The sequence below is a fragment of the Neolamprologus multifasciatus genome, chromosome 4 (assembly GCF_963576455.1).
Source record: "Neolamprologus multifasciatus chromosome 4, fNeoMul1.2, whole genome shotgun sequence".
Classification (NCBI taxonomy): domain Eukaryota; kingdom Metazoa; phylum Chordata; class Actinopteri; order Cichliformes; family Cichlidae; genus Neolamprologus; species Neolamprologus multifasciatus.
Window position 1 is genome coordinate 19,312,249 of NC_140442.1, and position 13,582 is coordinate 19,325,830.

Genomic DNA, 13,582 nt, shown 5'->3' on the forward strand with positions numbered 1-13,582 from the left:
TGTGCTTTCATTTGGCACTAATAGCATGAAAGTCAAATGTAATTAAATACAGAACAGTTTGCCACGAGTTTAATATTTCTCACAGCCTCACTTTGACTCCTGATATGCCAGGTCACATTAGCTGGTAATTGAGTAAAACTAGATCTGGGTAGAATTACAATTAGACAGAGGTACCACCAGCACATAGGGGCAATAAAATATTTGCACATTTTAACCAAATTTGGAGTGTTTCCTATCAGTGGAGACTTTATGTGACTGTGAAAGAGAGCTAAAGAGAGTGAAAATAACCTGTTAAACTACAGCAGGAACGGTGACGAAGGCTCCACATTAGATTTCTGTGGTGTGAATATATGTGCATGTGATCCCTCTACAAGTGCTCAAGGTTACAGGGCAGCGAAATCCAAAAGAACTGCCAAGTCTTGCGTGTGTGTATGCAAAGACGTGACTGATTGGTTGCATAAGAGCGAAAGAAGAAACCTGTGACCCCAACCAGATACCCTCAAACCAAATCACAGCCATAAATCAAAGTCCATTCCTTTCTGCTTATCAAACGGCTCACTTACTTTCCTCAGTCACGCTACACCATACGCACTCATCAGATGCTTATTGTAGGATTATTCATGTCCTTAGTGTCTGACTACCACAAAGGGCAGAAAAGAAGGAAAGCTTGGCTTTATCAGACAGATTTTATTGTGGTAATGAGAGGAGGAGTCTTTCTTTTTTCTTCTTTTTTTTAGTGCATCTCCCACTTTTAAGGTGTTGTCTCGCACAACAAACGAAACTCTGCAAGGAAACAATAAAAGTGTGGCTTCAAATGCATTTAGTGGAAAAGAGCAAAATGAGGTCAGAGATGTTCAGTTCATTAGATGTCATTTCAATCCTTTAGGCAAAAAGAGTATTTCCAGTTTATTTATTTGTCAAGACACTAAAAATTCCGATCCCTTACTTTTATAAAACCGTGTGCCAACTTACACTCACCCCCCATTTTATTAGGTAGCCTACACAATGTGTTCACCTGCCACCAGAAGATCACCCGAAACATTAGACCATCAACACCTGATTGAATGGTTCAAACAAGGCAGGATGGATCCATGCTTTCATGCTGTTCATGCCAGATTCTGACATTACAAGACCAGATAACCTTTTTCCAATCTTCCACTGTCTAATTGTGGTGAGTCTGTGCAATCTGTAGCCTCAGTTTCCTGTTCTTAGCTGACAGGAGCGGCACCTAGTCTGGCGTTGTGCTGCTGTAGCCCATCTGCTATAAGGTTTCACGTGTTTTGCATTTGGAGATGCTCTTCTGCATACTTTGGATGTAACAAATGATTATATGATGCTTTCCTTGAAGCAGTCTGGCCATTCTCTTCTGACCGCTGCCATCAATAGAGCGTTTTTTCAGGGAACTCATTGAATATTTTCTTCTGTTGTGTGGGATCTCAGTAGATGAGCAGTTTCTGAAAGACTCATACCAGCATCAACAACCGTGCTATGTTCAAAGTCATTCAAATCACTTTTCTTCCCCAGTGGCTGCAATGTGATTGGCTGATGAGACATTTGATTAAGAGAGCTGGGCAGCTGGCTAGTGAGTGTATATATCTCTCTGTCTATAATTATGAGCATTCAGCCTGACAGATCAGAAGCAAAAAATGTATTTACAATACACTGACAGATGTATTAAACTTTTTGCTGTTTTACATGGAAAAACTCTTTGATCAAACTCTTGTTGCATTTGAACCAACATTTGTTTTCTAGAGCAAACCTATTCTGATAGTTTCAGCGCGAGTCAGCAATATATAGAGATATAAAAATGTGTTGAAATGTGCTGAAATGGCAGTTAGGCGCCTAAGTTAACCCACATGGAGTTTTTAGTTTGATGAATATGGAGGGGAAACTAATTTGTCTCTCCTGAGATAAAACACAGTCTGACCTATTATTCTTATTAAGACGAAAAGGAAGATTAAGACAATATTCCCTCCTCAGGAAAAGCATCAGACTGTTAAAAAGAGATTAAATAGCAGAACAAAAATTAATAAAGTGCATCTGTTCAGTGGATGTTATCATGTCTTTTTTTTAGCCCTGCATGTAGTCTTCCACCAGATGAGCAGGTCAGAGTAAAACTAGGACGCTCAGGGTCACTTTGCTTTGCTTAGCTTTTTTTTTCACATTCATTAATCTCAATGAATAAACAGTTCAAGGAATCTTGCACAAGATTTGATTAGTTTGCACTGATTGTGAATGTTAAAATGTTCTGATTTCACTCTAAATACCTGTTTTGCAGAAAGAAATATGACATATCTTCTGAAAATCCCCTCTGATCTGAGAGTCTATGAATCAACAGACTTTATATAAACATAGTTGTTGTGTCAGGCATCCCCTTTTGGATTTGTCCTCATAAAGGGCTCAGATGTGCCACAGTATTAGCCCACTCTGTGTCCCATGGGTCACATATGGCACAGTGCTTCATTTCAGATGACTTTAATTAGACTCTTCTGTTGCCAATGGGTCGTTCCAAAATTAACTTTCAAGTTTTGTTTTTTGTTTTTTTTTTTAACAGTGAGTCGTTAGATCTTATTAGTCTTTGCTTATTTCTAAATATATTTTTTCACATCCACACAGCTCAAGTTGACATTTTGATTTGCAGGATAACATTTATAAGGAGAAAAGTGGGCGGTTTTATTTTTATTTTCATAGTCTGTTGCCTCTGAGAGGAACGGACAGATTTATTTCCAATGAGAGTTCTGACTCAAACTGCGAAATGTACAATCGTAGCTCAGGGGCTGTAAGTGAGCAAAGCATGTCTGAAACATTGCTGACCTTGGTAGTAACACCAGGTGAAGTTATCTAGATATACCTAGCAAACATGCTTACTTTCCATTATTACAGGGTTCAAACATCCAAAGAAATTCTCTTTTTTGTGGAGTCACTGGTTTAGCAGAAGATAATAAAGGACGTGCTCAGATCAAACCCATTGTAAGCTAATGTTAGCATATCTGTGGTTCATTTTCCATGGTCTAGTTTCATCACCAGCCAAGCTATAGTTGCAACATTTACTGTAATACTGATTGTAAAAGCCTTTTCGCTGCATTTTTAATCAGTGGAGGATACAAAAGGCCCACTAATAAAAATATAATCTCTGTCTTGGTCGTAGTTTATAAGCTAAGCCACGTTTCCTCAACAAAAGAACTTCTACTTTTTCTTATCATAGTTATATGGAGGAGTGAAATCTGTGATAGGGGACATGGGCTGTTCTGCACTATAATCTACCTCCACAGTTGTTGTGGGGCATCGGCACTGATTTTGGAGTGGATTTGTGGGTCTGTGTGTTTTTACAATTGCTATGAGGCAACAACTGTGCTTTTGTTGGGTTAATTGAAGGCAGGTATATTTGATTGTGCTTCCACTCTAGTCTACTTATACTCCACATAGCAAACAATGCTGCGTATCGGTTTCTCTGACTTGCTGAGGATGGGGTGGTTGTTGATCTAGCAGGATAACCGCTGAATCCAGCTGGCTTTGAACTGCGTGTCAGTAATCCAGGTCATGATCTTGAATGCTTAAAAAGAAGGCAACTGGATTTTTTAAGGTTTGTGAAGATGTTTGTCCTCTCAACAATCAACTCTCTTTAAATTTACAGTCATGGCCAGTGATCAGTGGTCGTGACAATGGAGCTACATTTGGTTATTATGAAAATTATTTGTTTATAAAATCTGAGAAATCTGCAGTCAGGTAAGAAATGAGAATTCACTTGGATGAGTTATGAGATGCCAAGTGAAAACTTCCAGATGAACTGATTCATCTTTGAGCATTTATCAAGGCAGCTCACATGATAGCGGGAGATGAAGTTTCATGCCTTTTTTCACACCTTGGCTCTTGTCACGTGATTAATACTTCCCACAGGACCACTACCAAGGGCACAGTCATACTAGGGGTTAGATACCACTTGTTTTAAAACTGAAGAAGCCTTTCGGGTGATAGGCAAAATGTTTTTAGGAGCTTTCAAGTATTCAGGACTGTGTTTTGTATCCATTTTGCAAGTTGGACTCTATCCCCCCCCCCCCCCCCCCCCCCCCCAACTTTTAAGCACAAAATACTGTAGCTGGGATTGTTTCCTTCTGATTTAAGTGTTTGTCTAATAATTCCCTGAAGTGATCTTTTTTCTCATAGATGGCTTTTGCTCAGACCCTACAATTTGTGTGTTACAAATACCTATTTATGTACAAGATCAATGCACTTTCTTTATTAGAAGGTTTTATGCACTGGTTCTGCAACTTGTGAGAGTGCACGTTTTGGGCTTGAGGCTTTTAGCCTTAGTCTTTGTATCATGATAGTCACAAGAATTTCTATATTTAAGAACCCTTTTCTTGTTTTAAAGACTTCACAAAGCCAGCTGGACACAGCCTTTTCAGCCAGATCGCGAAACTAACAATACCTTGATTAAGCAGCTAGGCAGAGCAGATAAAATCATTAGCCAGACAAAACCGATAGTCCCAACCTGGAAAAGCTGATCCTGTTTATCAGGAACTGTCTCTAATTAAGGAGCCTTTGTTTGGAGCTTCTATTATGAGAGTAAACTGCATAATGTGTGCAGTACCAGTGGAAAGTTTGACAATGATAGTAATAGTTACCAACAGAAGTGAGCAAACTAGTTCTTCAGTGGTATATTAGCAATGAAAACAAGTGATATCAGGTTACAGCATACTTGGAATACTTAATACATGGTAAAACAGTTCTGTGCAAAAAGGAAAACAACCAAAAAGGGAAAAGTAATCATGTGTTTATTCACTGTAATGTGGTGTTAGTTTGTTTCTATGTGTCAGTATTGTAATATATAGTACATAACAAGAATGATCGATTTTATAAACATTTCTAAATTCATTTAATTATCCCACTCATTTGCGTTCCATTTCTCTGTGTAAGCTTCTTGCAATAAATTTAATTTAATACACATTATGAAGTGTCATGACTTGGTGTCCCGGGTAAATCAAACTAGCAGGGGAATCAGTTTGGAGCTCCAAGATTATCATAATTTCCAGCAATGTAACAAGCTGTACAGGAGAGCTATACAAGATATTGCCTTATCCATAGTTTGTCTCACTCCTACTCGTAATGCCACTGAGTTTCTAGTAAACTGCAAGTAATTCAAATGTAAATTTAAGATCCAACATTTGTCACTGGCTGAAGTAAACAGAGATGAATAGTTTTCCCTGCTATATACAAAATTTACAAATGATGTGACATCATTTGTTTCCCCTTTGTGATAGAAATATGTATAACTCTACCGTTTCTTGCGCTCATAACTGCATTTGTGCCAACCAGCCAAGTCGGTTGCTAACGGTGTTTAATAAAGAGCATTTAATATTGTTGTCATTCAAAGAAGTGTTAAGTTTGCTTAGAATGAAAATCTGTCTCTCATCCACTTTTGATTTGCACTTTAGTTTTTATCAGTTGAGCTCGGAGAAGTATTCTCCAGGTTTAGTTTCCTAAACGATAACTTCAAGTTTAGTCAAGTTCACTGCACATGTCGCTGCAAATTTGAGGAACCTACAGATAGTCCCGCCATGACTGGGAAACATTTCTCAAAATATTTATACAAAACTATGCTATTGTCATGCATTTTATTACTAGGAACTTCTGCAATTGTAACATGACAGCTGTTTTTCATAAAACTCAGTGGTCATCTCTGGAGAGCCTGAAACGTCCACGGACAAGCTTCACTACTCTGTACTGCTGGTCCTCCACCTGCCTCAGCGGTGTCCTCATATCAGCAGGATGACAGTCATAGGTCACTTCATGTGGCGATGCTCAAAACAAGCATCAAAGGTTAAATCTCAGATTCTCTACGAGAGGGCGTTTCGTGTTCGGTAAATGACGACTCATTCACTAACTCAGATGGACACTCTCTGTCCTGCTCTTTCTCCATGTCTCCCTCGTCCTCCTCATCCCTGCTGATGAAGGCCAGCTCATTCTCATAGCAGAAAGAGTTGGCGCCAGATGTTGGGAATTTTCTCTCTTCCATGTCTTTGGCGCTGCACCTGGGGGTGGATGGTACTTCGAATGTTTTGTGAAAGTAGGCGTAATCTATCCGGTACTGGTTCTTCTCCTCGAAAATGACGGGCTCAAAGCGGTGACCCCACAGGATCTCCGAGGGAAGGTACGAGCTGCGTGCTTGCGTCGTCATGGCTGTGGCCTCCACCAGCCCTTCAAGTATAATTACTATCTCAAAGTCGGCTGCTTCGAGATCTTGTTTGCTGATGCCAAAGAGTGGACTTTCTTCATCAATTTCGTGTATGACGGTGAGCGGGGCAACCAGAAACAGGCGGTCCGTGCCTTTGTCGTATCCGACGTTCATGTCGAGCTGATCCAGGGGGATGTACTCGCCTTCCTCTGTGTAGCGGGGCTTCACCAGCTGGGCTCTCACGTGAGCTTCCACGATGTGGCTCTTCCTTAGGTTTGCACATCTGAACATGAGGCACAGCTTCCCATCGCGCATAGCGATTACTGCATTGTGGCTGAAAAGTAGCGTCTGTGCACGCTTTTTGGGCCTTGCCATCTTTGCCATGATGGCGCCAATCATAAAGGCATCAATGATGCACCCCATAATAGACTGAAAGACCACCATGAAGACAGCTGCTGGGCATTCCTCTGTGACAAAGCGAGCTCCGTACCCAATGGTTGTTTGGGTCTCAACGGAGAACAGGAAGGCAGCCACAAAGGTGTGTACGTTCATGACACAAGGAACAAAACTCTCGTCCCTTCCTTGATTGTCCATGTCACCGTGGAGCAGGCCAATGACCCAGAACGCAAAGCCAAACATTAACCAGGACACCACAAACACCAAGCTGAACAGCAGGAACATGTATCGCCAGCGGATGTCCACGCAAGTAGTGAAAATGTCAGATATGTACCGCTGTGACTTCTCATCCATGTTTGTGAAATGGATGTTGCATTGGCCGGTCTTGCCGACAAACCGGCTGTGCTGTTTGCGTCGTGTGTGGATCTTTCCATTGCCAAAACTGCCCACAGCAGGCATAGTGCTCAGTCTAAAGCCTTCTTCTTCACAGGACAAGAAGCTGTGGTGGTGGTGGTGGGCTCTTCCCACACTCATGCCTCAGTGGTGCACAGCCACAGGGCTTCACGCTATCAGCCTGGCTCATACAAAACTGACCAGGCTCAATGAAAGTGCCCAGCACTGTGAAGGTCACTGTAAAGGAAACACAGGCAGAATATTAATACACAACATCAAATAATAGGGAAACAAAGAGAATTGTATTTACCTTCATTTAAGCAAAGATTGAGATAATCATACAGCATCAGAAGGTCACATGGTTATCAGCATTGTGTATCAGATTCATTAGTCAAGCCCAGTGAAAATGATGCTCTTTTCTACTTCAATTTCCCCTTCCTGAAGTACCTTTGGCATGATTGAATTAATTTTTCTCTTTTCATTTTGATGTCTTCTGCCATCCACATTACAGATATTACATTTCTTTCTCCACCAAAGCACATCTACACTTATAAATGTGTCACTGCTGATTTCGGTTCAGCTCTCCACGTAGCTAAAATGATCATCTTCAGGGTTTTTTTTTAAGTTGCTTATATGTTGCTGAAGTAAAATAAAACAGACATTTAATAGATAAAAGATTTTTAATGGCATCCAATTAAAAAAACAACAACTCTGCTTTGCTTTCATTCCACCTCTTCTGTCAGAAATTCTGCGGCATATACAATGAATGTTTCGCTGTTCAACAAGGTACAGAAATAGCCAGCTAATCCAATGCCCTGCCATTTTATGTGACGTGTCTTCTGTTTCTTCCAGCTGGCAAAACTATTAGAGTCACTGGAGTACAGTGATGAGGCTGTGTGATTCCCTTGTGAGGCTGAACTGAAAAGTAATATGGGCTGAAAAAGATGGGGCAGAACAGCGGGTGTCATGGAGATAGAAATGGTTTGATGGCAGAAATCAATGGCATCACTTCAGGCACTTAATGGGATTTTTCTTTCTGAAAAAGGTGCACTTTATGTGGAGTAAACCCTTTTTTCACATGTGTACTAAGTAATAATGTTTTACAGCATGCAGAAAGTAGATTTTCAAAGCAAAGTTTTACAAAGCTTTTGTATGACATTGCACCTCCTTCCCAACCAACGAAAAACCCTTCAACCTACTGTGATTCAGTGTTAAAAATAATCTTTGCTCTCTTATTTTCTTAAATGTATTACACATTCAGTTGCGCAAAATGCATGCAAAGGTGCATATAAAAATTTATTTTCAACAAAATGAGTAAATGTGTTGGAATGATCTACCCAAACCTTGTTTTTTGAAATGTTTTTCCCAAAATATAATAACTGTAGAGAGTTTTCATTCCGTATTTGGTGCTGACTTAAACAAAATTCTGCTGTGGACACAAATTTTGGTGACTGTTAATTTACATTCGGGCGATGTACATTTAACTGGACACTTGAAGCAAACGGAAATGGAGAACACAACACAGCATTCACAGGGGGATGATAAAATGAACATAATATATACAAAGTAAGGATTTATAGTGGAATGATTATAATAGAAGATAGATAGATATGAATAATCGCTGTATGTTTGACAACATTTGTGCAAAGTTTTGTTTGATTAGTTAAAAAAACCCCTGAAGAGAGCATGAAAATTTGCAGACTGGTAGATTTTTAAAAAAATTCTCTGTTGTTTTGAAACAGGGCGCGCACGCTCTGGCCAAATCTGCAGCTGACATCTTGTTTTTAATAATGGCCAACATGTTGTAGTTCCTCAATTATTTAGAAGTCGGAAATTCTGAAATCCCAGATTTAATTTTTTTATGGAACACCTCCTCAACTCGGATTTCCCACTCGGAGAGTCGGAACAGACCAAAATACCCCGAATTAGCAAGCCAAGATGGCGGCACTGAACGTAGCCAGTAGCATCTCTTCTGCTACTGTTGTGCATTTTTCACTCACTAAATAAGCCATACACAGAGCACTGATCAGGCTTTATCCATGAATGTGTGCACAAAAAATAAGTATTATACTGTATTGCTAGTGATAACTGAATGGCTTAGTTAAAAACCAAAACAAATCCTGTTTTCCCTCACTTTTTCTGGAACGTGCTAACTCGTGAGTGACGTCACTCCTGAGTTTTAACTTCAAGTTCTGAGGTATCTGAAATAGGTTACTGGTTAGAGCAGGTAACTCATATACAGTAAAGCTAATGTTGAGGCCTGGGTTTGAATTTGCTCCGGCGCTGTTAACCACATTTTCTTTGTTCTAGTTTTCTTATCTCTTGCCTACTGTCCTGTAAAGGCTAAAAAACACAAAAATATATATGTGTATAAAAAAAACCACCTATTAAAATGCATGTTTTGAGAGCACACTGAAAAGGTAAAAGCCTCTGCGCTTCTTTTACATGTGGCTAAAACGTAGCTGCACCTGCGATTAGGTCTGTGTCACATCAAATTGTTTGCAATAATACTGGTGTAAGGTTTTACGTGATATTAAAATGTTACATTGCGACATTATTGTTATAGCTGTGTCATTAGTTTACACTCCCCAGTGTGAACAACAATGCAACAAGCCCGGACGTGTCTGTGCTTTGTAAAGTAAGCAGAAAAAGAAAATTGTTTTTAGTCAAGATGGAAATAACAAACTCGTTTCACCACTCGATGCTAAAAAATGTGCTGTCGAGTGCAACCAGGTTGTGAAGGACGAGATTCTAGCAGCTGGTGACGTGGGACCCAAATGTAAACAAACAACTCAACCCAGCAATGCTAGCTGCTTTCCATGTGACAGGAAGAGCAAACGGTGACACAATGGAAAAGCAGGAGTTTAGGCAGCTGGTCAAAAACCTCGACCCAAGATTCAACATCCCAGGTAGAAAATATTTTTCATTCTTGTGCGACAAAGTGTTAAACAGTTATTTTACACCTTTACTTTAAATTTCATGGGGAAACACCACCTAGGCTACTTTTATGCTTACATTTGATTTATGATGTTTTACTACTAGTACACTATATAATGCTACTGCTGCTGCCTAAATCTATCGAAAGTAGCTCATTGGAAAAGAAGGCTGCAACCATCATGTTTTTCTATTGTCAGAAATATTGTTATTGTAAATATTCTTGCCATATCATGATGTAATTTTAAGACTATACCACCGGCACAATTTTATTAAACTCAAGACTCGGCTATGCAAGGCAGGGCTTGGAGCTAAATGCTAACATCACCTTGCTGACTTGGTGATTGTTTCGTTTTTCACGTTAATATACAAAAATGTGTTACTGTGTTGTGTGAGCCATGATCAGAGAAAAATGGTACCCTGAATGCAAACTTATGTGACATAAAAGATGATGTTAGAAATATAAATTCCACGGAGGTAAAAGATGTTTTTAAATCTCTTTTTGCTGTCAGAGTCAGCTAACTTTAAATTGAAATGATGATTATGCATTTGATTGTGCTTTTCCAATGTCCTGGTGACTACTGAAGGTAAAGTTATTTTAAAGTATTGCTTTAAAATAACTGCCCACGTAAGTGCCAAAATTGTTGAGTAGAGAGACTTCTAGAAACATCTAGGAAATATTATTATTATTATTATTATTATTATTATTATTATTATTATTATTACTTATTTTATTTTATTTTTTGGTTTCCACTGATTTGAATGATGTGGCTGCATTCTGGTCTGATGTACCTTAAATAATCTGAATTCAAAGAGCCCTTAAACAGGAGGCAGTCACATCACTGCCCTGGAAACAGGAGAGATTCAGTGGAAAACACCTCAACTACAGGTTTGCACAAGCTGTGTCCTGCTTACTTTCAGATATTTTTTATCATGCATTATGTTGTTTGGACTCTCTTTGGTATGTCTGAGAACATTACAGGAGGCTAGTCAGGTGATAAATAGGATAAGGGTCTAAAAGATGCATTAAAAAACAAAAGTTAAAAATAGAAGCTGACCACACCATGGATAGTTAGACATTAATACCCAGTACATAACAGACCACACAGAAGTCAAGAAGGGATGTATTTGTTAGAGCTTAAAGTTCAGGATCAAGGATGACACTTATAATAACAAATCTGACCATTTTTCCCCTGTGAGTGAGTGTTTCTCGAAGGTCTAGTTGCTAGGAAGCAGGATGTTGAGTGTCCAAGGATATTAATATCTAATTATTTGTGCGACTGCTCCTTGGCTCTCTCGGGAGCCACACTCTGCCTGCTGGGCTGTGATCTTAACTCAGGAGCAGCGATGAGTCCTTTTATCTGCTGGCATTTATCACAGCAGAAACTGGCAAGAGGCAAGCGGCTTACCTTATTCGCAAGAAAACGCTGATTTCCAACTTTCCTTTTCTTCCAAATCTCCAAGCTTTTTAGCCAAGCTGCTTCATGTTTGGCTTCCTTCAGTTCTTCTCCTCTTCTATCCTCCTGAGGTAGAAAAGTAAATAGCCACAGAGTGTCTTCATCTCTTTCTCCACTGAATGAGGAGAGCAATCACTCGTGCTCTAAAATACTCCAGGGTCAACCCCGGATTGATATCCAGTTGATCGGGAACAGACCAGAAATAACAAAATGGTTTTCGTGAAGCAGGGAAGTTGTAATTGTGATCTTCAAAAACAGAACGGCACCTTGATGACAGCCATCCCAAATCAAATGAATGTAGTGGTCACGTGGCCTGTTGAGTCCAGTCCAATCAAAAAAGTCAATTCTTCACAGCTTATTTTAGAGTCTTGGGAGAGTCGACAGTCTCTCTTCTTCCACGTGTCTCACACTTTCTGAGTATATCTGCTATCTGATCTCGTTGTGCTGCAGATCCCACTCTGTATCCCACATCTAGTGAACTATTGCTCACTGCTCAGCTCCAGTCCTCCCCCTCCCTTCCACAGTGTCACTGTAGATACTTGGCATTTGGAGACTACATGCGCTTCCCCTACAAAGTGTTGACAGTCAGGTGATCATCAGCGGCGTTGAAAGAACCGACTGGTTTATTCAGGGCTGTTGTGTACCACAGACTGATGGGGGACACACTGGTTTCTTTGGGTTGTGTTTTTTTTTTTATGACAATGTATTTGATTATACTTTGGCAGAATCGCCTAAAGAACACACCACTCTGTTTCTGCATGAGTAAACTTCTTATTTCCAAATATAGATTATACTTCATATGTATACCCTATTTTCTAACTAGAATCTAGCAGATCACAGAGTGGGTGGTCTCCATTTTTACTCAGTGAGAAAGTAGAGCAGCTCTTGTTGAATATGCTGGACTTTGAAGAGACCATGTAGGCAGTTTCTGAATTTTGTGTGCGTGCCTGAGTGAATGAGGACGTCTGTCAGCGTCTTGTACATCGCAAGGCCACTGAGAAGTTGTTAAAGGTTGCACTTGAAGCTTAAAGCAGTTATACCTATGGATGGTATCAGCATGCCTACAAAGTTGAAATGAGACTATGTTGCAAATTTCTTACAATAGTTACCATTTGAATTCAGTGTGTTTGGGTGATTCATTCATTACTTAGCAACTGAACTCAAACCGCTAATGCCAACAGGAATATCAATGTTTTTAAAGGTGTGTAACCATGATTAGACAAAGCAGCATTTTGAAATGCTGCTTGATGAGTCATGTGAGTTTGCAAGGTTGTTATCTTACAGTATAAAATGCCTTCACACGACTGGTGTTGTGATTGTGGGAGAAAACTGGAGTAACTGGAGTGAACCCATGCAGACACCAGGAGATCACGCAGATGCCACACAGACTGGGTTTGAACCAGCAAAGCCAGGACTGCTAACCAGCAGCACTGCTAACCACAGCACAACCATGCTTGCATAAACATATCTAGAAAAAATTCAATTGACTGTCTAAGTTCTAAATAAAAATAGACTGGTCTTCAAATCATTTAAGGTATATTTATAGTTCAAAAAAAGAATATCTGATGTTCAGACTGACAAATGGTTTAGATGATTTGGATGGCTTTAAAATAAAATCAATCAACTTCTGGAAATTTTCTGTGCTACATTTTCTATGCCATTAAAAGAATCAGAGAAACCTGAAAAGCAGCACTGACTTTCATGACTGCATGACCTCTTATGGTCTGACTAATGAAAATCTGAAATTCTGGTAATTCTGGTCGCTGCATCCTCTGTAGGAGGAGTCTGTGGAGGTTACAGGTTAAAAGCCAGCATGTTATGAGGGGTGCATTAGTGCCCAAGGCAGTGATAGCCTGCACCTATGTGAACGTCTAATTACTGAATATATGCAAATCTTAGAGCAACATATGCTGTCTTCCAGAGGGTATCTTTTCAGGTAAGGCCTCACTTATTTGCTAAACTGGAATTTTCACATATTACAAAATGTGTGGCTCTGTGGGGGGAAAGGCTCAGCAGTCTGCCTGTAGTCCACAGAAGTGAGCAAGTGAAAACATTTAGAGATTATGAAAGAAAACAGAGCAAAGGAAGCCCATCTCTGCTGGGCAGCTGAAATCTTATTACATGCAAGAACTGCAAAACATTTGGCTTCCAAAACCGCAGCAGCTGCTCCTCCAAGTTCTACAAAATTTGCAGACTGCTACTGAAAGGGAAGATGATGCAACACAGG

At 39.8% G+C, this 13,582-nt stretch overlaps 1 protein-coding gene across 1 annotated transcript; it reads right to left on the minus strand.

Annotated features, from left to right (window-relative positions):
• Nucleotides 1–4,008: 4,008 nt before the first annotated feature.
• On the minus strand, nucleotides 4,009–11,885 carry kcnj12b (potassium inwardly rectifying channel subfamily J member 12b). Its single transcript, XM_085156126.1, has 2 exons — nucleotides 11,308–11,885; nucleotides 4,009–7,201 (listed from the first exon to the last, which is right to left on the minus strand). Exon 2 carries the CDS (start codon nucleotides 7,103–7,105, stop codon nucleotides 5,822–5,824), a length of 1,284 nt encoding a protein of 427 aa, XP_085012252.1. The 5' UTR covers nucleotides 7,106–7,201; nucleotides 11,308–11,885; the 3' UTR covers nucleotides 4,009–5,821.
• Nucleotides 11,886–13,582: the final 1,697 nt, after the last annotated feature.